The 24,721-nt window shown below is 40.8% G+C and overlaps 1 protein-coding gene across 1 annotated transcript; it reads left to right on the forward strand.

Moving 5' to 3' along the window:
- The first annotated feature begins 227 nt into the window (after positions 1–227).
- Positions 228–24,721, forward strand: LOC137295470 (tectonin beta-propeller repeat-containing protein 2-like). The gene is made up of 17 exons (XM_067826860.1): positions 228–276; positions 2,422–3,669; positions 5,516–5,644; positions 11,227–11,358; positions 13,175–13,338; positions 13,903–14,339; positions 14,977–15,630; positions 16,943–18,038; positions 18,881–19,093; positions 20,189–20,327; positions 20,626–20,824; positions 21,416–21,505; positions 21,994–22,215; positions 22,458–22,648; positions 23,098–23,188; positions 23,714–23,863; positions 24,491–24,721. The coding sequence occupies exons 2-17, from the start codon at positions 2,536–2,538 to the stop codon at positions 24,652–24,654; spliced, it is 5,205 nt and encodes a 1,734-aa protein (XP_067682961.1). The 5' UTR covers positions 228–276; positions 2,422–2,535; the 3' UTR covers positions 24,655–24,721.

Here is a 24,721-nt window from a genome sequence, read left to right on the forward strand (position 1 = left end):
CGGGGAAACCCCCTACGGGCGATTCCAAAACACGGTGGGTGTAATGAGAACTTGTACATTTGGATGCATATTTCTGTGTGCATACATCGTACGTCTTGCAGGGCAGAATAACGGATGACTGTGAGTGATACTAGGGGCTACGTTTCCGAAGCGTCTGCTAATTTTCACACAGTCTTCAGTTCAAAATAGGTTTTCGACACACCCTCTTTTTGAAGTGGACTCATCTCAATCGATAAAACGTCATGGCGAAGTCTGTCACATGAGCTGTTGTCGCTGGTAAAGTGCTATCACTATATCTCTGTAATTTACCTTTTTACTTTAACAGATGGCACATGTCCTTTGAGTACCGCAATTCTCCAACTATGCTTCTATTATAATCTACTTATATTCCAGGCAGAATGTCAGATCTTATTGAAATTACATAATGTGTGAACTGACACTGTGTGGAAGTTACTCCTCGTCACCAGATAAGTCAGGACGGAGTCGTTCCTCTCACTTGAATGTGCCCTGAAACATGTTCTAAATCAGGAACTGCTGTTTTTGACATGCTGACACGAATCGAGTATAAGACGAATGAAAAACAAATATGAAATATTGCGCACCCAATGCAAAAAGAATCCAGAAGCTCAAGTAACATTACATTCATTGATTTAATAAAATCATAAATTCTATGTCATGTTTTGAACTTGTGGAGAGTGTTAACGTATTTTGAAAATGACCAGTGAGCACATTGCTGTCCTTATATATAAAAAAGATTGTCGACTATTTATAATCCTGTGGGGCTGTGGTATGTTCCATCAAACATATGTTGTTTTGATAAGTAACACCAAAGTTCATGTGAAAATACTCCATTTTAATCAGTGCGATCATCAATAACTAACTGAATACAAGAATGTTTATGTTTCTATTTACCTTGTAAACATTCTAAGTGTAAAAACCCAAGTATTTCTGTGGGGTTGTCAGCAAAGGTACTACAGATTTGTATCACAGATGTACAGAAATCAGATTACCAACATGTACCCAAGTATGAGTACATTCGTCACTGGGGTTTTTTTTCATCAAAACTGTCATATTGTTTTAGATATATTCAGTTCTGTAATATAAGAAACAAGAGTACAAAGTGACAGATATTTGGGGATCCACAGTATTATTTGTGATTAAACTAATGGGAAAAATATCAGGAACAGGTTTGGGTTTTGAAGTTATGAATATGGACTCATTTGCCATTTTGTTACAAGGTACGTCTGTGTATTTTGGCTTTGTGTGGGCTACATTTCTGTAAACAGAAGACTGCCTAGAGTACATGTATATAAAACCTGTACCAACAACCCTGTCAGACCAAGTATTTCCCATTTTCACATTTTTCTTCACAGTTACACATGCATTACTTGAATAAGACATACAGATAGTCTACTATCATTGCTCCTGCTATTGAGAGTATATTTGCATGGTGATACTCTAATCCATGGTCCAGTGTGTTCAGGTATGTTCAGGTTCAGTATTCTGCTGCTGTATCATATCTACTGCTATACATTATCAGTTATCAGATAGAGGCTGTCAACACAATGTGACAGTGGTCTATATAACCCCTCAAGCAGTCAAATTTCTAAGGTTATTTTGTCACAGTTGAGAATAGGTTGAGTTCCAGCAGCTACTGATTTCACTATTTCCAGAATTATAACCACTCCTGAAGTACTCGATGTACCTTTGAATACAGTTTCAACATCTCACTGGTCTTCAACAAGGGTTGTTACTCCTTTGATGATGCCATAGATTATGTTATTACTGACCTTTGCTTAAGATAACAGTTCACAGTGATCAAATTGATCAGTTGTACCTATAATATATTCTAGGATGGACGTGCTGTGAAATTGATATGGATTAAAACTGTGACAATGCATTGTCATGATTATTTTAATATTTGTACTTTGCCCTCAAATCAGAAAAAACATCCTATGATCCTGCATACAAAAAGATGCTAAATAACATTACTTGTCCTTACCCTGCTACAACATAGTATTTGTTACCCTGTTTGGCAGATGTCATTTCCTAAGTAAAGAAGGGCTTGTGAACTGCAGCATGGTATCTCAGTGGATTACACCATTTAACCAAAATATGCCGAGTTTAGTATAACAGGACACACACAATAATGGGACACAACTTTTAACTGTATTTCATGTAGCTTACTAATGTAATCTTCAGCAGAGATAAGTACGTCAACAAGGCAGTCAGTGGAACAATAGCTGGTTGATCCCACAGTGTTACTGTTCATGTATACAGAAGATTATACATTAGTGATTTTGAGAATCGCCCAGTGCACGCTGAGCACACACTAAGAGAAGCAGGTATGGACTGAGCGAGATTACCATGGGCTCCATAAAGCAATGTATCACTGATGGATGTGTTTCTTGTTTCTTGCAGCTCTTGTGAAAATGTGAGTCAAAGCCTTATGCACAGAGTGACGTAGTACATGCTATGTGATTCAAAGGAGCATAGTTTCAGGACTTCTGAAACAACTAAATCTAGAAGCACATCATGTCTGATGATTGTATACGTAAAATGGAGGAAGTTCCAGGGAAAGAGAAAGGTGCTCTGGAGGGAACCAGTGGAGAAGCCATGAAAGGAAATGAAGATGGCCTTGAATCAAGAGCTGTTGCAGAAGCAACTGATTCAAACAAGTCAGAGAAAGATAAACCTGACCTTGCTGATGATGTGAAAGAAGTAATTTCATCCTTCACTGAGGATGAAGACAAGAAAGAAATGATTCAAGGTGATTCTCATGGGCATGATGTTGCTACAACCAGACCTCATGTTCCATCATCAGAAGTATTGGAACAGTTTGAAGGTGGTGTCAGTGCTCCAGCAGGAACAAGTTCAGGAAGGAGTGAAGTTTCTGAGACAGAGGAAAACGTTGATGATGGTGGTGCTCTTACAGGAGTGAGTTCAGGAAAGAATGATGTTTCTGGAACTGAGAAAGAGGTTGATGTTGGTGCTCTTACAGGAGTGAGTTCAGGAAAGAATGACGTTTCTGGAACTGAGAAAGAGGTTGATGTTGGTGCTTCTCCAGGAATGAGCTCAGGAAAGAGTGCAGTTTCTGAGACTGAGGATAAAGCTGAAGATGGTAGTTCTCTTCCAGGAACGAGCTCAGGAAAGAGTGCAGTTTCTGAGACTGAGGATAAAGCTGAAGATGGTAGTTCTCTTCCAGGAACGAGCTCAGGAAAGAGTGCAGTTTCTGAGACTGAGGATAAAGCTGAAGATGGTAGTTCTCTTCCAGGAACGAGCTCAGGAAAGAGTGCAGTTTCTGAGACTGAGGATAAAGCTGAAGATGGTAGTTCTCTTCCAGGAACGAGCTCAGGAAAGAGTGCAGTTTCTGAGACTGAGGATAAAGCTGAAGATGGTAGTTCTCTTCCAGGAACGAGCTCAGGAAAGAGTGCAGTTTCTGGAACTGAAGAGAAAATGGATGAAATGCCTATTCCAAGGGAGTTTGAACCTCTGTGGGGAATTCTCTCTCAGATACCAAAGAAGGCTCAGCGAGGTCTCCTCATGCAGTGTGACCTCATTTTGACGTGTGTGTCAGTGGATGAATCATACATTGCGCTGGGGACAAACATTGGCCTGATATTTCTCTATGATAGAAAGAAGCACTCTATGGAAAGACTGAAGACTGATGTAAGTCATGTTTATTGTTCAATATTTACAGCATACTTTGATGCATTACTCAGCTGAGGTGCATCCTATTACCAACACTTGCAAGTCTTGCATTTTCTCCTGTTTGGTGCTTAATTCTGTTGATGCACAGCATAGTTGAATTCATTATTTTCAAAGGACTGAATGGTCGGAAAGACCCTGACATACATCTGACTTACAGCAATCAAATTGTGAAATCGTGTGGTCAGACACAACAAAGATTCTTTATAATGCCAGTTGCAAACATGGTTAATTGAAATAGAAAAAAATAGATTAACCATCCATTGAAAGTTTTTGTTCTATTTATCATCTCTAATTATTCATATTTGTGGTGAACGATTCCCACGTAAAATGTGGCCAGTACGTAGACATGTTTGACATTACGTGTAAAATGTAGCACATGAACATGATGTTCAAGGCCTAAAACAACTTAGAATGATGTTTTCCTTCATAAAGTTGTTTTCTCATCAATGCCTCCACTTCATCAGGATGGTGGGGTAGTTCAGTGGGTAACGTTTCATTTGCCACCCTGAAAACCCAGATTTGATTCCCTTCGTGGATGCTACCTATAAAACCCATTTCTGGTGTCCCACTCTGAAATACACCAATATACAGACCCGTGCCAGTCATGTTTGGACACTTGATGTCATATCCATAGACCTACATGATATTTCAGTGTAGCATAATTAATTTTCATGAAGTGAGTTCAGGGTGGATCTTCGTCAGATTTGACAGGCATATATGAAATCATCTCTGCTCTGTGCCCATCTTTCACAGTTCAATTTTCTGACATCAGTAAACTGGATCATTGCATGGTCTACTTCCTTACAGTGGCAATTTCAGAGTCTCAGTAAACTAATGTCTGGTTTTGCCAGGAAGTATTGGTAAGAGCTTCCAGATGGATCTGGGATTGTGTAGATAAACGTTGCTGCAAATCATTTGGAACTCCATGATAAATAGAGCCATCCACTCAAATGCTGTGTTTACTGACTGGTTGATTGAGTATGGTTTAATGTCACTTTTAACAATATACCAACAAATATCAGTAGGGAACACAAGAAGTGGGCATCAAATACAGTGTGCGAAAGAGCCTTGTAAAAGTGCAGTTCAGCCAGTAAATCCCCACAGGCAATGTTTTGATTGGTTTGTGGGGTCTTTTTGAAAATATCTCTCTCCAACTTATTACGTTTTGATACGCTTTTAAATCATTTAAGATTACAGCCTGATAAAAATATTCATCACACCTGGGCCTTCAGCCTGCCACCACTTTGCCACCATACCACCCTCATGTTTATTGAGTAAAGACATTTTTCAAACATGTTCAGCTGATATTGTCTATTTCTTGCTTTGCGTTCTTTCTTGGTAACATACATGCAGGTAAACAGTAGGTGATTTAAAAGCAATTCTAAACAATTGCAAACAAAAGACTGCTCAAACATGTTACAAATGTAATACTGAATAGGAAATGAAACACAAAAGGAACTCTTGTAAAGAAGGTGTTCATGTTTACGTCTTCTATATAAAACTTGACAAAAAGTCAAAGTTGTCTTGCTTTTGTTGGTCAGTAAATGTTGCTTTAATGATTTATTAAATGTCACCAAAAAAAAATACAAATTGACCGAAGTACAAACATGTTAAACATGATATAGTTATCTAATATGTTATTTTAATGTTATGTAACAAACATTATTACCTTTCAAAATGTATGGTCAAAAAAAGAGGTAATATATTCCAGCCACAATGAAGGAAACAATATAGGTCTAGCACATCAGAAGGTGATGTATGGTGATTATTAGTGACAGCGTATTTACACAATCTATGGTTGCAGACGCCCAGTGATGTTGTCACCTGCATCCAGTTGCATCATGGGATAGACTACCAGCTGGCCGTTGGCATGGCATCAGGTGCTGTGTGTATGTTCATGCTGCCATCCATGATGACAGGCCTCAACAAGCAGGTTAGTGATACAGGAAGGACATGCAACTGCCCGTCGAGGGGAAACAACAAACCTGTGTCGTCACAATCCCACATGCACAAACAGATCCATCATGTTCAACAATGACAAAAAGTGAAGTGTAAACCTTTCCCCACTGTTGTTTGTTGAATGGTCTTTGTGTACCAACTCCTTCATGTTGAGTAATTCTTGCCTTGTTCACTGAAACCCGTACTGTTGCTGAAAAGAATCATGTGAGATGAATTTCAGAGGTTGTTTTAGAGAAATAGCCTTTAAAGGTCACATATCCTCTAATAGGGTACACATGCAAAATCACTTGCTGACATCATCATAAATGAAACCCGGTCATTAAAACTGCTCATTTCAATCTTTAATTACCTTAAATGGACCTTTTTGTCAACAGTGCACAATTCTCAGCCGCAAACGAAATTTCAACCAATCAGAGCGGCGCATCTCCATGACGTAATAGTGGGTATAGAAATGAGGGTCTGTGCAGTATTCATCTACATTTCAGGGGTTAAACTATTCCGTTAACAGGTTTGTACAAACCTGAAATCGCGAAATCTGTTGAGAAAAATGAAAGCTATATGTTCTCACAATCTACTATCATTTAGTTTTGTCTCCTGCTTTGCCTAGTTTTCGAGTTACAACCCTTGTTTTCATAGACGATTCTGTCAAAATCACTTGGTGTCGCTAGATTGTAATCTGTGTTAGGTGGTATAAACTTACACTTTATTTGTCATCATTCACTTGATGCTCAGTTAATGAATCTATAACAGGTATAATTAGTGGTAACGCCACTTAGATTACCCGACAACGGCCCCCATTTGGCATTTCTTTTGTCTGGATCGATCAAAGGATTAACCGATAACACGCTGATTGATTAATTAGATTTATGGGGATTTAAATGGGGGATTTGTCAAAAGGTAGTGTTTATGTATGTACATTTACTAATCTATACTGAATACACTCTGTCGTGTCTGTATCTATGTAAAACAACACCCTTCTTTCAAAGGAATAACCGCCAATACATTGATTGATTGCTCATTATTGGCTAACTAAATAACTTTTTAAAAAGAATGACGCACATTATGCAATTAGTTGCCAGGTGTGCTACCTTGGGTAACCAATGAAACTATACAGCAATGTGAAAAACCTGCAACGATACATCACGTTTACTTATATTAGACTGTTAAAAGACGCATCACTTGGGATATCTGCAGATGAATTATATATCACTTGTTTTTGTGGATATTGATGGAAACATTCCTCGAAGAAGGTAATAGCCTGACATTGCTACTGTAACTTTAATTTTAATATTTGCATTTTTGTTTTTAATAAGTTGTCGTAGCTTTCAACAGAATCATTGTTTTCGTCGTTAAGTGCAATGATGCAGACGACATACACTAGGGCGTGTGTGCGAATTATGATTCATACAGGAAAACTATGAAATGTCTACATGTTGCATTCCTGTTATCCAAATGCAGATCGCTTCTTTTTATTAAGTTTAAGAATGTATACAAGTATGATTATAAAGTAATTAGGATTATGAGACCAAGTATAAAGACGTATATTGACAAGTGTCTACATACTGGTGAGTGAACGTTACAAATCAAGTAAATTTAGCAAGTGAAGAAATTTATCGCGCAGCATTTTCACTTTGACCCCGACCTAGCTTAGGTTATGTTACAGGTTGTGTCAAGCAAATTCCTTTTGGTAATGATTCAAATACATATTTATGTAGTTTTGACTTTCTAACGTGATGAGAACAAACCATACATAATCTCATTAATTCAAATGAATTGAACTTCACGATTTTCAAAAATGGCGGCACCCTGTCTGAGGATGAATGCTATTTAAGTTTGTTTTCACCGACTTACAAAATCAAAATTACTTTCTACTAGTAGTAAAATATGTATTTTATTGATGGACATTAGGATTTTACATGACATTGCTTATAACATAACAATTTCACTCTTCGAATCAGTCAATATAAGGGGTCAATATAAGATTACTTACGATAATATTGTCACTTGGACCACAACCTCGTTTCCGAGGAAGAAAGCGTTATATCCATGCAAAATCCTTTTGGTCAGCAATGTGTAGTAAGCAGTCTTAATTTTATAAACTCGATGAAACTTAAACTCCATTTTCTATCCGATTTAGTATACACCACAGGCTTCCACAAAGCTCACTTCGCACACACTAACAACTAATTTAAGCACAAACTACGGAGTCTGGTGGAAATCTGTGCATAGTGACACCATCACCTGACCCCAAGGAACAATTGATGGCAACACAACAATTCGGCATGTCTTTGGTGATGTCGAGAAATCAGCAAAATGACAAGCTTCCTACACATTTTCTATACATTTAACTGGAAACATTTCCTTCTATGATATCACTGTAGGGCTCTGGCGACAGAGTTACGTAACCTGTCTGCAGTTTCGTTTGCAGTGGAGATAAAAGCAGACGGCTTTTTAGCAACTTTTAACTTTTAACCACAAGTTTTTTTTTTAAAAAAATGGTGTTTTGTTTATGACTAACCAAAAGTCTTTCATATGCAGTGATAAAAAGAGTACCAAAAAACTGAGTTTAGTGGTCCTTTAAATTTAAAATGAGATGCTATGCATGGAGAGGTTGATGTATATGTTTTAGTCTGCACGTGACATATCCATGAAAAGTCACAGTTTGGACATGTATATTTCCCAGTCCATACAAACATGTCCCATGAAGTGTGAAAAGCTTTGTAGTCTCAGCTGACAAATATTTCGTGGATTGTAATGTGAAAATTTGTCATACAAAGACTTTACTCTGGTCATTCAAATTACAAAGACTACCCATTTCATACAAACACTTTATGTTTTTTATACAAAATCTTTACCCTTGTGGGTCTAGGCTAACTGCCCCCCGGACAACTGCCCCCCTGCCAACTGCCCCTTGGCTATCTGCCCCCCGTACATTGTGCCCCCTGGACAACTGCCCCCTAAGCTAATTGTCCCCTGGGACAAGTACCCCCAATAGTAACAACACACCAACTGCCTTTGAGACCCTTGAACAGAACCTTCCAGAAGTCTTCCAGCCAGTAATCAACTACTTCGATGATACATACATTGGCCACCCCCATCGACGAGGTAGATGCCCCCCTCGCTACAAAATAGACCTTTGGAATGTTCACGGCAGAAATGAGTCAGACATATCATGGACAAACAATGCTGTTGAAGGCTTTCATCGTCACCTGCAGTCCAGCATACAGGCTAGCCATCCCAACATCTGGACATTTATTGGAGTCTTGCAAAAAGAACAGGCACTGAATGAAGTACAGATGAATCAGATGGTGACTAGCCAGGAACCACCCCCCAAACGAAAAACCTACCGTGACAATGCCAACAGACTTGCATGTGTTGTTGAGGTATATGACTCGATGCATATTTTGAAATTTTTAAGAGCCATATCCCACAATCTGTCTTTTTAAATAAATTGATATTCGTATTGAATCTAAAGATGATGTGTTGTGGTATTATATAGTGCTATAAATAAAAATAACATCATAACACAGGCAGTTGTCCGAGGGGCTATTAACGTGGGGGACAACTGTCCAGGGGGCACAAAGGATGGGGGGCAGATAGCCAGGGGGCAGATGTTGGGGGGCAGTTGTCTGGGGGCCAGTTAGCCTGATACCACCCTTGTCATACAAAGACTTTACCTTTGACACCCATGAAGGTCCCGGGCTAGAATAGGCCTTCAAGAACACATGCTTGCCATAAAAGGTGAGTATGCTTGTCGTAAGAGGAGACTAATTGGATTGTGTGGTCAGGCTCGATTACATGTTTGACACATATCATCAGTTCCCCGATGCTCATTTTGTTGGTCACTGGATAGTCTGGTCCAGACTTGATTATTTACAGGCTGCCACCATATGGCTGGAATATTGCTGAGTGTGGCGTAAAACTAAACTCACTCAATCACTTTACCTTTGTCATGCAAAGACTTTACATTTGTGATACAAATTCTTTACCCTTGTCATATGAAGTCTTTACTTGTGTCTTACAGAGACTTTGCCCTTGGCATACGAAGAATTTACTTTATGGCCAGTTGGTAGTTCAACCTGGTTTCTCTGACAACATACTAAAAGGTTTTGATTCAGTTTGATGTAGTACGTTTACGGTTATAATGACACAACATCTTGCTTCTCTCATTACAATCATTCCACAGCGTAGAACAACACTGGTAACACGTCGCTACTATGATACACACATGGAGTCTTCTTGAATAAATATCCTTTGCTGGAACATTGGTGACAAGTCATTACTTCATTCAAAGTTTCATGTTAACATTGACGTTTCATGATTTTGTTGGGTGGACATGATTCCATATCATTACTTCCAAGCCATGGAGTAGTTATTCTCATGTGTCAGAGATCTGAAAGCTGCTCTATTTTTTTTGACGTGTCAAGAAACCAGTCTGATATAACCAACGACACTCTCTTACATGCACCGTGCTGTTTGAGTGAAATCCTAAATCTGTCATGAACACTGGTTTCATCTCACCTACACACCCTCTCAGTAGTCTGGCTGATCCAGGTCATGAGTCAGTCTTCACATGACAACAGCTGCTTGTTTACCAGACGCAGATCCTCCCTAGAATGTCACACTCCACTACATTCCAGTTGTGTAATGGCCATTATAATCTGGAACAGACGTTCCAGTGAGCTTCAAGTGAGCTTCAAATGTAAAACTAACATTTACATGTTGTCAAACTCAAGTTCGAAAGTGTGTACATTTCAACAATTGTCCACCAACACCAATTTCAGAGTTGTCAAACTGTTGTCAAGAAGTAGGATTGGTCTCTTTTTTTCACCAACGTTTCCATCAGACTTTTGGTGTTGACATATTTGAGTTTGATGTGTGAGGTGTTGTCAAATTCATATTGTTCAGAAACAACCAAATGCAGTCAAGAAAACTGTCCCATGCCCTCAACGATATAGACGTGGTGCTCAAATGCCACAAAAGTTTGATGACGTGTTTGACGTGTGAAAACGCAAGTTTGACAACTTTTAAAATTTTAAGAACATGTTTTGTCAAAATTTAGTTGTCTTGAGAAGGCCGCTTAAGTGATATTCTAATTATGACAAATCATTACTTTTTCCCTCCCTTTCCAACAAGAATCCTCTTCCTTACACTTCATAATGTTACTTCCTCGTTATACCACGAGAATGGGAGACACCTTGATAAGTCAGTGGCAGAAAACCTTGTTTTTATCAAGCTTAAGAGCGGCACTACACCTGATGGATCAAGCAGTTGATAGATGCAGATGTTAGATAGGGAGTCTTTTCATTTAAAAACAACAAGCATTCTTGCGATAAGAACTGTGTGTATTATTTTTTCAGCTGATATCTGTAAGCACTGGCAAATGGAATGAATTGTCTTTATAGGTGCTGGTCACTTAGTCAAAATCTGCATTTCAAACTACAGTTAATACAAACGAAAAACTATGGCCGCTTTGAGTTGTTATGAGTTATGGTTGTAAGGCGATGACTGTGTGTGTGTCAGGTATGTATGTCTCAGTCTAGAGTTGTCTTACAGCTTCAGAAGTTCCATGTGAAAGACATGCACCGTTCCTACCTGACCTGTGTGGAGTGGAGCACTAATGGCATGAAGTTGTTCTCTGGGGACAAGAGTGGTACAGTTGTCACCACTGAAGTGGACTTCTATCAGGTGGGTGAGGGGTTGGAGTGATATGAGATGAGTCAAGGAGGTGGAGTAGTATCAGGTGGGTGAGGGGTTGGAGTGATGCGAGATGAGTCAAGGAGGTGGAGTAGTATCAGGTGGGTGAGGGGTTGGAGTGATACGAGATGAGTCAAGGAGGTGGAGTAGTATCAGGTGTGTCAGGGGTTGGAGTGATACGAGATGAGTCAAGGAGGTGGAGTAGTATCAGGTGTGTCAGGGGTTGGAGTGATACGAGATGAGTCACGGAGGTGGAGTAGTATCAGGTGTGTCAGGGGTTGGAGTGATACGAGATGAGTCAAGGAGGTGGAGTAGTATCAGGTGGGTGAGGGGTTGGAGTGATACGAGATGAGTCAAGGAGGTGGAGTAGTATCAGGTGTGTCAGGGGTTGGAGTGATACGAGATGAGTCAAGGAGGTGGAGTAGTATCAGGTGTGTCAGGGGTTGGAGTGATACGAGATGAGTCACGGAGGTGGAGTAGTATCAGGTGTGTCAGGGGTTGGAGTGATACGAGATGAGTCAAGGAGGTGGAGTAGTATCAGGTGTGTCAGGGGTTGGAGTGATACGAGATGAGTCAAGGAGGTGGAGTAGTATCAGGTGTGTCAGGGGTTGGAGTGATGCGAGATGAGTCACGGAGGTGGAGTAGTATCAGGTGTGTCAGGGGTTGGAGTGATACGAGATGAGTCAAGGAGGTGGAGTAGTATCAGGTGGGTCAGGGGTTGGAGTGATGCGAGATGAGTCAAGGAGGTGGAGTAGTATCAGGTGGGTCAGGGGTTGGAGTGATACGAGATGAGTCAAGGAGGTGGAGTAGTATCAGGTGTGTCAGGGGTTGGAGTGATACGAGATGAGTCAAGGAGGTGGAGTAGTATCAGGTGGGTCAGGGGTTGGAGTGATGCGAGATGAGTCAAGGAGGTGGAGTAGTATCAGGTGGGTCAGGGGTTGGAGTGATACGAGATGAGTCAAGGAGGTGGAGTAGTATCAGGTGTGTCAGGGGTTGGAGTGATGCGAGATGAGTCAAGGAGGTGGAGTAGTATCAGGTGTGTCAGGGGTTGGAGTGATACGAGATGAGTAACGGAGGTGGAGTAGTATCAGGTGTGTCAGGGGTTGGAGTGATACGAGATGAGTCAAGGAGGTGGAGTAGTATCAGGTGGGTCAGGGGTTGGAGTGATGCGAGATGAGTCAAGGAGGTGGAGTAGTATCAGGTGTGTCAGGGGTTGGAGTGATACGAGATGAGTCAAGGAGGTGGAGTAGTATCAGGTGTGTCAGGGGTTGGAGTGATGCGAGATGAGTCAAGGAGGTGGAGTAGTATCAGGTGTGTCAGGGGTTGGAGTGATACGAGATGAGTCAAGGAGGTGGAGTAGTATCAGGTGTGTCAGGGGTTGGAGTGATGCGAGATGAGTCACGGAGGTGGAGTGGTACCAGGTGTGTCAGGGGTTGGAGTGATATGAGATGAGTCACGGAGGTGGAGTGGTACCAAGTCTATCTATTTTGAGACAAATGATATTTTTATCACAAAGAAACAGCGCCCTTATTCTCGAAACGTTTGTAGCCCCAAGAATTCTTAACTTCGATTGTAGCCAGTGTGTTAAGAATAGGCTTAAGAAGTTCATAGGGCTAAGAAACGTTTCGAGAATAGCTAGCCAGTGCCTTATTATGAGTCTCTTTTCACCATATCTTCTGTTGAATTGTTACCTGGCGACATTTTATATTTTTGGGATAGAAGTTTATGTATTTATTATTTTCTTGCGTTAAAAAATTTCATGTCTTTGACAAATATTTCACTGTTGAAATTGCCGATATCTGCCCAGGGTCAGTGTAAGTCCACAATCCTGCTGATCGAGACACACACGGAAATCATCCAGCTCAACTACAACCACAAGGTCCTTCTCGTGTCTACCAAACAGCGGTCACTTATCTGTCGCCTTGACGACAGGGATCGCCTCATTCAAGTCGGACAACAGGACAGAAAACTGTAAGCATGCAGATGTACACATGATCACAACACTTTACCTGTCTTGATGTTATTGTTGAGTCTCCCTTCGTAGTGGTGGAATACGGTACTTTTCATGATAGGTGGTACAGTACAGCGTACATACCTTGATGGTCTAGATGGTTCTACACATACCTTGCCTGGGAACTGGTATGGTGCATGTCTTCACAGGGTTGGGGATATTTTGATAAGGAGGGAGTATAGTATATGGTACATATCTTGATAGTCTTAATAATGAGGCAGTCCATCACATATTTTGCCAGGGTGGTGGTGTGGTGCATATCTTGATAGTGAGTGGGTACTCTACATGTCCTGACATTGAGGATGTGCAGTACGTATCTTGATAGTGATTGGATATAGTTCACATCTTGATGGTGAGGAAATACATACAGACTTACTTGAGCTAGATTCAGTTACTGATTACTACTGTATGATATATCTGGACTGTGCCAACAATAGTCAATTAATATTCCCTTGGGACTATTTTATTGATGTTGTATCATGACTGCTACTTTAGAATTTAACAAGTTTTTTGTTGTTTTTCAGCCTGGGGGGATTTGGTGCGTGTTTCATTCCTGGTCTGTGTAAAGTCAGTGATGCACAGTTGTATGCTTCAAGGCCAGGATGTCGGTTGTGGAAAGCAGACATAAGTGGAATTGTCAAAAACACACTCTTGTTTAAGGATCTTGTTGGCAGTTCAAATTCAGACATTCCACTTTTTAAGATGGAGAAGAGCATGGGTTCACAGGAGCCCCAGTTCGGCAAACTCTTTATCTATCGATCTAATCAGCTCTTGACATGGACTCCTCTTGGAATGTTCATCCTCGACCCTGAATCAAACGTGATTATTGCCGGGACTGATCGGCTGGGCTACATTGCTGACATCTCTGTGTGTAATGATGAGATTTTTGTGCTTAGGCGAAATGTGGAATGCAGTCTCATCAGGATCGCAGAGAAAGCTGAAGTTCCGTTGGTTAAAAATAGTAAGTGCTGAATAAGCTTAATGATAACATTTTCTATGTCAGCCAGTGGGAATACCCAACTGTGGAAATTCATTTGGTGCTTCTTGTTAGTAATTGTGTCATCTGGAAGTCTAGCAATTGTCAGTATGTAATAATTGCCTAACTCTGGTACTCCTATTTATGATCTGATACATGTGCTTCAAATAGTTCAAAATTGTCATTGAGGTGTTTGGTGAGATAAATACGTTGTTCAGTGGTGCCTCAGGGCCCATAGGTTGATGTGCCATCTGTTTTTGTTCGTTTTTATGTTTTCCTTACCCTTTCGACCCCATCATGACCAGCAAACAGCTTGTAACTTTCCAGACAAGGAAATAGTTGTGTTTTAAGTTGGGTCACAGTGTTCAATACAGATGACTCATTCATATACATAGTAGTTGCTGTGTTTCTTAAGTTTGTTGGTTATAATATGGAGAAACATCCAGTCCTTTTCGTATATGTGTTTCATGATGACTTATTTCAAAATAGCCACACTTGTGTCTGTACACACAAAAGTAAATCTCCATGTGTAAGGACTAGCTTGTATTTGTCACCTGCACAGATGTAAGTATTTACTTTTTCTTTTTCCAGAATACTGACTGACTATTATTTACCTTTGCAGTATTGTCATCCATTCCGTCTCAAACGTCTGCTCATTCCCCTACTGCATCTGCTTTGGCTGTTTCACGTGACAGTCATGTGACTTCTGCCAACACATCTGGTGGAAAAGCTGAGAAAGAAAGCCAACATGTCTCCCCTGGAAAATTTATAAAGAAAAACATTTTGGGAAAATTTAAGTTCTTGGATCTAAAATCTGACCGTCGTTCATCCAGGGAATCTGATCTTCAGCAAGAAGTGTCTGTGAAACAGATGATTGATGATGATGATAAGTGCAAAGATGGACATAACTGTAGTGGCAAAGAAACAATACTTACCTCCCCTGATCTCCCACCTGTTGTGAAAATTAATTCCCCTGAATTAACAGCATTGCAGGTTTATGCAGGAGTCACAGGGTCACCAATGTCACCTGAAGCAAGCCATGACCTTTGTCAGATTTCTACATTCGATGCACAATCAGGAGAGCTGATTCTGAATGATCCAGTATCTGAAGGAAGAACCACTAGTGGTGAGCCACATACCTCTGGTGATTTAAGGCAAGGAGAGGATCATTTGTCCCTCATCTCGGAGAGAATCAAGGTCAGCAAGAAGGTAGACACTGGAGACATTGTGTTTGCACCTAAAACAAAGAAGCATAAAAAGAAGAAGCACAAAACAGGTAGTGCCACTTCTGTGGTTGCTATTGGTGATGAAGTTTAAACAATAACAACTGACAAGAGTCATGGCAAATATGAATCAAGACTTTGATAGAACTGTGAACTTTTGTTATTAAAAGGGAAAACATTGCAGAATTAATGCTAATACTTTAAGGCATGGATAATCAGAAATGGAAACCAAAATGAAATTTGACAAGTGAAAAAGTAGTGGAAAACAGATGATGAGGAATGATAGGGTGTTATTTTAACAATCAAGTCGGTGCCTTATCTCCATAATACCACCTCAGATTTGTAAAAGATTACTGTGTCCACAACTTAATCAGTAAATAATTAGCAACACAGAAATGCTCTCACTTGTCTAATCATTGTGTGGATGTAGACCAAGGGCATCAGGTGGATTAAAACACCTGAACAGGGTATTAGTAATAAAAAAACTGGTTACAGACAATTATTGATTTTACATTTATTAACAGTGTAAAGGTCCAAAGTAGTATCACTCACTAAACATTATATGCAGTGTTGTTCTGTTTTTCTTTATCCTGACTCATACGTTATTGCTTGCTTCTGAAAAAAGGGAGATAAGCAATAACACATGAGTCCGGATAAGTTTAAGATATCTATCTGCTTTTGTTTGGGTTCAGTTGATGTTTAGCTGCTAAGCATAACAAGGCAGATAGGTGCTGCAGCCAAGTCTACATATCAGCTACTGAAAGTATTTGTCACTCCACACTGCATCACAAAACGTTTAGATTTAGGCCAGATCCTTGAAAAAGTTTAGTTTGAAACCGAATGTGGAATGTGTGATTTCAGCAGTTTGCCTTTTAGATTTAAATATATTCTATGACTGCTGTGAAGTGTTCTTTCTCAGAAATTCACATGACTCACCTTGACTAGGTATACATCATGAATGGGGCAGCTCAAGAAGGTTACAAGCCTTGCAAGTTGTAATTCTAAGTTATGGATTTGTTGGTTTTTCACTGGCTATGTCAATTTTCCTAGAGATAAAGTAAACCAATATTACTGAAAAAAAATGACATGACTTTACAGCTCTGGTTCGAAATCTGTACCTATTGTTTACAACAAGGAGTGGTGTGGTGATCTAACAGTATTTATTGGTCACAGTATGGACCAGATTTCTGATCCCCACATAAGAACAAAATGTCTATCGTATTCTGGTCTCTCCAGCTGTAATTTAACTTGAGTATTGCAAAGGGAGTCACTTACTAAACCATGCCTATTTCCGCTTGTTAAAAAACAATTTATCTCACTTCATCTTTTATTATGATGTTGTATATGTGTCCTTTTTCACTGCAGAAAAGTCAGCAGTCAAGGAGGAAGATGAGATAAGCCTGAACTCTGACACAAGTCAAACCCTTGTTGATGAAGCGACAGACGCAACTGATGCAGTAAGGGAGACAACTCCCAGCCCTGTGGACACTCTAGAAATAGCAAATGAAATTTTGAAGAGGACAGCAGAGATGTTGAAGAATAATTCAACTGAGGAAAATGTGGAGGAACAGGGATTTCAGGAAGGTATGGACTCTTTATCCTCCATTGCCTCAGAGAAGACGATGTCACTTAGCAAGACCCCAGAAGCTGTAACACCATCAAGTGAAGGTTCTGAGTTCAACCCTGCCAATGTGCCCTATGCTTACAATGTGGATGAGAAAAGTCTGCCTGATGTCAACAACACTGACTACAAGATTCACCGTCTGGGGAAAATGGCCCGTGAGCTGTCATCTGGTTATGGTACAGATCCTGCTCCAAGTGTGTCCGATGTCAGTGGAAGAGATCAGTCTCTCAGCTCAGGTGTTTTGTCACCTGTGTCGCCGTCCTCTGATCCCCTGAGAAGCAAAAGCAATCTGTATATGACCTCTGACACCTCAACAGAAGACTTCTACAAGAAATACATGTCTCAATCATCCATTGACTCCAACATTACAAGCCCCAGTGGTGTGAAACAGTCCTCCCCAGAACCAGAACCGGAACCGGAATCAGATCAGGCCTCTCCTGAAGATGTTCCACCTCCTGGATATGTACCTACAGCTTCAATAGCTGATGATAAGGTGGCAGCTGGAACTCTTCTCAAACTGGCCAACAGCTGGTCAGAAATCATCACACCCACCAATGTGTACAGCCTGGTGGTGTCTGAGACGCATATCTGGTTCACTGACAAGAGTGAGAACATCTACTATAGCTCGTTGAATGGGGTCAAGGGTGTTGTGTGGCGGAAGGCAAGCGGTCAGGCCAAGCAGATCGCTGTGTCCAGCAGTGGCTCCATTGTGTGGCGACTGCAGAAGACCACAGTGTATGCCGGGACCAAACTGAGTTCTCGTCGTCCCGAGGGGCTCAAATGGGTGGAAGCTGTGAAGGACGTCAGCTACATCAGTGTGGACGACAACTGCGCTTGGTGAGATACAGCATATATCATCACATTTCATTATTTTACTTTAAACATAGGGCTTGTGAAGATCTAGGCTAGAAAGTGTTCTCAACAACCCAAGCTAACAATATAAAAGCCATATGCTTGTTGTTAGAGGTGACTAATGGGATTGTTTGCTCAGGCTTACTGACTAGGTTGACACATGACATCGGTTCCTAATTGCGCAGGTGGATGCTCATGTTATTGATTGCTCATTTTCTTTTACATTCTTTGAATATTTACAGACCCCTCCACATAGCCAGAATATTGCTGAGTATCCCATAAAACTAAACTCACTCACTCACTCACTCACTCACTCACTCACTCACTCACTCACTTTAAAGATACAGATATGTTTTTCTCAGACAGTACAGGGTTGGTTGTCAGACATTTTTGGGGGGGTGAAGAACAGGAATTATGATATGTAAGAAAAGTATGATATATTTCTTTTGTTTATGAGTGTTTTGATTTGCGTTTTTGAAGGTTTTAAGGTTGTTCATATATTATCTTTGAAAGTAATGTATGAATAACTGAACATCCTTGAAAGTAATGTATGAATAACTGAACATCCTTGAAAGTAATGTATGGATAACTCAACATCCTTGAAAATAATGTATGGATAACTCAACAGCCTTGAAAGTATAGAATGAACAACTGAACTTCCATGAAAATAATGTGTGAATAAGTGATTTCAGACATTTTGTCTTTTTTTTTTTGAAAAAAAACAGATTTATTTTGTCCAGCTCTAATCTTCTATCGTTATTTTACTGGTTTCAGAGATCATCCTGACTGACTGTGGTATGACATATTCTCCATTCATTTTGCTGCAGGTATATCAAGAACAATGGTGATGTGATGATGCAGAAAGGTTTGTCTGCAGACCGGCCATGTTTCAAGTCCTTGAAAGTTGATGGCAATGAACGTCTGAAGTTGATAGTGTGTCGTGGTCATGTGGTGTGGGGTATTACCGAGAACCACAAGGTCATCTACAGGTCAGGGATCACTGAAGTTTGTCAGGAGGGAACAGACTGGAAGAATTGGAGGTGAGGTATTGTTACCATGGTTACTGTGAAAGACTGCAAACCTCTCATGCTGAATTTCACAACTGACTGTTGCAAGTAACTGGACTAGTGCTGATTATTGTCCAATATGGCGTTATCAGCATGATTAGAATGGATACTCATATGTGTCTTCCACCAAAGTTGTTTTGTTTAAAAGTGATCAAGACCCTGAAGCAGGGGCCATGTTATGTTGATTGTTTCTTGTTTCAGCAGACCAAACAAGGTAAAATCCACAATCAGAAACCTGTACAAAAATACAAAAGTTCTGGTAGCTTACTTAATGTACTTCCATGCATTTTTGAAGCATGTGTTAACTGCCAACTTTAAAGAACAGAGCAACTTTTTTCAAAGATATATACACTAAACACCCTGCATTTTATACACAATTAGTCATGTCATCACTGAACTAACTATACAATACAATCTGAAGCCAGGTCAAATGATATAATTCTTTTTTTAAATCAAAATTAATTGAAGGATAAAAACAAATACCAGTCAAAGAAGCATTTGTGCATCTAAATATTAGATTACTAGTTTCTAAGTCATGGTACCGTGCTATGTATGTAACTAGGGTGGTACAATATGCATCACTATTCTAATAATATGTTCCTGCTCCAGTGTTCAGTTATTCAAAACAACCTTAGCTAAGATCAAACTTAAACACAAAGGTTAGAGTTGCTGTCACCTTAAGAAAAAGATATGCCCGTTGCACAAAACAACCTTAGGGCAACCTTAACTCAGACTCCAACCTTAGCCATAACCTTAACTAAGGCTGAACTCTTCAGTGCAGGAGTAATGACAGCGTCCCTAGTTACCACGTGAATTCAGCGTGTCCACTTCTCTCAGTCTCGTTGTATAATATAACAACAGCCACCTTATTCCCTTCTCAACCTAGAGAGGCTGAGGTTGGGTCGGTCCAACCTTGGTTATCAATCTTAACTTAAGGCTAACCTAAGTAAAGATCTAAGGTTGTAATCTTAGAGATAAGGTTGACCTTAAGAGTTAAGGTTGTTTTGAACAATGGAGCACAGGATTGTTATAACATCCGTAGCCTTCATAATGTCATTAATCTTCCAGTGCTGCAGAGGACATACTGTTTTCACATGTCACCCTTGGAGATGAAGGAACTGGATGGGGTGTGGATGTTGTCGGCCGCATCTGGTTCTGTTGTAATATTACCATGGCAACACCTTGTGGAGATGGGCACTGGTGGCAGGTTAGTTTAAGTTCATGAGTGGAAACATCTTCAGTTCAGAAATATGGTATCCATATATGTCCATAAAAAAGGAGATAAAATAACGATCTGCCTGCCATTGACCCCCTAAACAACCAACGTAGACTAAGGCTTGGTCTCTCAATATGTTTAATTTTGATAGTAACAAACAAACCCATTTTAACTGAAAAGGAGCCCTAGAGACACCTGCATTGGGGTTGACACATGCTTAGGTCATTACCACTTAGAAGTCACATCATACAAACATCAATCTTTAACTTGATTAGTTTTCCACCCCCAGGTGCCCATGAGCGAGTATTTTGTCCAGGATGCCACAGCACTTGATGCCCTAAAATCTCTGGCCCACAAGTTTGACCCCCACAAATTATCTTACCTACTGAGCACCAGTCGAGGAGGGCTGATTACTGCTGGGCCCCAGGGAGTCTGGGTGTGCCTCGAGTACAAGAACATCCTCAATGTCTGCAGGGGCAGCTTCCAAGGTAGGTACAAGAACATCTTCCATGTCTGCAGATGGTAGGTGCAAGAGCATCCTCCATGTGTATAAGGTAAGTACTAGAAGATCCACCATACCTGCAGGAGTAGCTACCAATGTAGATACAAGAACATCCTCAATGTCTGCAGGAGCAGTTACCAAGGTAGATACAAGAACATCCTTCATGTCTGCATGGCTGGTACAAGAACATCTTCCATGTCTGCAGGGTAGGTACAAGAACATCCTCAATGTCTGCAGGGGCAGCTTCTAGGGTAGGTACAAGAACATCCTCCATATCTGCAGGATAGGTACAAGAACAAGAACATCCTCCCTGTCTGCAGATGGTAGGTACAAGAACATGCTTCATGTCCTTAGGCAGGTACAAGAACATCCTCCATGTCTGCAAGGTAGGTACAAGAACATTCCCCTTGTCTGCAGGTGCTGCTTCCAGGGTAGATGCAAGAACATCTTCCAGGGTAATCTTTTCAGAATTAAGTGGAATCCATGTTGTCAATGTCTGTTTTGCCTTACTGTGAAACCTATGGATAAGGCTTGGTTATTTGCAGTGTTTTCACTGTATGCTAATGCAATGTTGCAGGCTACAGATGGGAAGACGCACACCCACTCGGCATGGTTGCCAGTGCCACCTGGAAAACTGTGTCTGCGAATGTGGCGGATCTAGATTGGGGTAGGTCATCACATTGCATCATGTGGCCAGTTTGCCTGTTTGTGTTTGCTGTATCTCATTGTGCAGTCATGGAGTCCCAGCTGACACCTTAATATTCCAAAAGAAATCATTTGCAGAATTGTACACCATTTTTTGATAGTGGAATCTATGGGCAACCAATTTCAATAATAAATTCTTTTATCCTACATCATGGAAAAAGCATACATCCACGGCAGTCAGTCAACAGTGAACCAGTGGTTAAGTTCAACTAATCAGTGGAATGTTAGTAAAATATATGATTGAATTTCTGTTTGCTTTAATCTTATGTTTGCAAAATGAGAGATTTGGTGAGATAAAGTCATTATAGCATTATGATGTTGGGTATACAGAATTTTGCAAGTTCTTGGTAGGTACATTTTTTTAACCTAACATTTGAGCAAAACACCCTGTATACCCCACATCACAACTTCTAATATGTCACTTATCTTACAACTAACAACTTCTCCCAGGCCTGGTGTGGGCTCAGCAGCCAAACCAGGAGCTGTATGTGTTCCCAGCCGACACCAGGAAAGCAACACTCATCTCACCATCACCAATGTTCAAGTCCATGCATGCTGGACCCATTGCTGTGTGGGGGTTGGACAACGATGGCAATGTATGGGTGAGGGCTGGGATGGGCCCCTACTGTCCCCAGGGGGCAACGTGGGCAGAACTGGACCTGTCACAGCTAGGTAAGGCCTGGAACCTTGGGAGAGAACTTAATGTCTGTGGATATTTTCCTCTTCAATTCATGTATATGTACCATTATGATGAATTGACATAACTTGTGCACATACAAATTTTATGTCATTTTCTTTCCCAATGGTCAATTAATGATACTATGGGTTTTGTCAGACCATGTAGCATTTGCTCAACCTATGGCACTTCTATATTCAGGATTTATTTTCTATAAGCATCTCATCAACTGATCCAGGTGATTCCCAGCTGATCCACGTCAGCTGTAACAGTCAGTATGTTTGGACTGTGGACTGCAATGGTTTGGTGTACCAGCGTATTGGTGCCAAGGCTCCGACAGACCAGCAGTTGAGTCCTGCCTGGCTCCCCATTGACTCCTTCTCTGAGATCACCTTCACCCAGGTTGTCACGGGGCCGCTGGAGTGGATGGTGAGTGAGTGAGTGAGTGAGTGATAGGATCACAGCAAAGTTACTAGCATTTCATTTGGCTAAACAACATTCTTAAAGACAATAGGATCTTGGAAGACTATGTTTCTTTTTGCTTTATCAAAGATATAATTTTATCGCTTTTCGTAATATCAATCGCAAAATTACGAAAAGTGAAGGGAACTGACAACATGTGTACTCCCAAAGATTGCTTCTGAAAATTAATTACAGCTTTTGTCTTTTACACTGTGGATAAACTTTATTTTGGGCTATCCTTGAATAATGTTTCATGCTGTTTTGAAATGACTTCCCTTTACAATTTGACTGTTGTAGTTATCACAAGGTCAAGGGTACTCCAAGGTCATGGAATGACATGCCTCACACATCTTACCCCGAGGCTCAACGTGCACTGAGCATGTAATAACGATTTTTGTAATCTGTTTTGTCAACAGGTGTGGGCGATCGACAACCGTCGTCTTGGTTATGTGAGACAAGGAATTACAGATCGGATGCCAATCGGCCGAGAATGGGTGCATGTTCCAGGTAATTCAATATTTTGGTACAGAGCGATAAACAGACAATGTGCAAATATATCAAGGACTATATCTGACATGTAATTTAGTGGGCTCAGTTTCTTGTTTTGTATCCAGGGTTGAACAGGCATGCATTAATTATTCACTAAAATGGGCATATTTCAAATTACCAGCAAAACAGGCTGTTGACAGATGCATGGTAGAGGAGTAATATCATCACTTGGAATTAGTGCTTCCATCTTTGTTACTATGGCCTGTTAGCTGAAAGTTCAGAGGAAAGCCTAAAGTGATGTAGATCACAGATGTCTTCCACATTACTGAAACCCACAAGCACAAGTATGGTTGACCAACCCAGAAACATGTCCAGAGCCAGCTGGAATTCAAATTCACGATCATAGATTTCTAATATGCTCAGAGGATGCAAGTGTACAGGAAATGTGTGTGCCTAATATTACTGGTCACCCATGGTACCTGACATTACTGATAAGTCCAGTGGATGATTCCGCCTAATGCTTTGATGTGTAATGGTCTGTAGGTACCCAGATTACTGAGCTGACTGTGACAAAGACTGGGGTTTGGGCCCTCAACCCCCATGGAGAAGTCCTCTACCGTTACGGCATCTCCCGCGACAACCCGTGTGGCAACTACTGGAAGAAAGTCCCAGGGGTCTTCACACATCTGTCAGGTAGGTGAAAAGAACTGATCTGTGGGTAGAGGTGATTAGAACGTTAGAAACACTGGATTAGTAGAAGTGATTGGAACTGATGGATTAGTACAGGGGAATTGAACTGCTCTGTAAGTAGAGGTGATTACAACTGATGGATTAGTGGAGGTGACTGGAACTGATGGATAGATGAATAGAGATGAAGAATTAGTAGAGATGAATAGACCCGATGGATACTGATGAATCAATGGAGGGATTAGCAGGCCAATAGAACTGATGGATTAGTACAGGTTTGTGATTAATGCTGCTCTCCTCTGACACAAGGATACAATGGTAAAGAAGGTAATGTTGTGTTCGTGTGAATATGACATAGTTAAACGATATCACAATCAAGTTCAAGTGCTTATTTGTGAATAGCTCTCAGCTCTGTTGATGATTGAGTGAACTGAGATCAGCATCAGATGACAGCCTAATGAACATGTTGTTAAATGATAAACATTTTGTTCGAAAAATCTTGTAAACATAAGAATGTAAGAAGCCACTTCGTGATGTGTGCATAGGCTGTCCCTTTGTACACTTGCCAGATAGATTGTCACAAGTTTTGTCACCTTCAGTGTTCACACATTCATGACATCATTGCCGTTGCAGCATCTCCAACAGATGACCTGTGGGCAATCAGCCGAGAGGGGCACCTGCTCCAGTGTCGCACCAAGTACTTCCAACGTCGGCAGATATCTACCGACCCCCTGGTACACCGAACACTATCTGGGGGAAGTGAGGGAGAGGGGGAAGGGGAGTGGGAGCTGGTGTAACCCCCAACCCCAACCCCAACCCCAACCCCATACACAGACAATGGATAGAGGGTAACCCTCAGATACA

Source organism: Haliotis asinina, chromosome 8 (assembly GCF_037392515.1).
Source record: "Haliotis asinina isolate JCU_RB_2024 chromosome 8, JCU_Hal_asi_v2, whole genome shotgun sequence".
Classification (NCBI taxonomy): Eukaryota; Metazoa; Mollusca; class Gastropoda; order Lepetellida; family Haliotidae; genus Haliotis; species Haliotis asinina.

What these genes read in the sequence shown, in the direction of transcription:
- LOC137295470 (XM_067826860.1), top strand. Translation starts at nt 2,536, where the DNA reads ATGTCTGATGATTGTATACGTAAAATGGAGGAAGTTCCAGGGAAAGAG. An exon ending in TGACAGGCCTCAACAAGCAG is followed by an intron (nt 5,645 to 11,226) that starts GTTAGTGATACA and finishes GTTGTCTTACAG; the next exon opens with CTTCAGAAGTTCCATGTGAA. An exon ending in TGTGGCGGATCTAGATTGGG is followed by an intron (nt 21,506 to 21,993) that starts GTAGGTCATCAC and finishes AACTTCTCCCAG; the next exon opens with GCCTGGTGTGGGCTCAGCAG.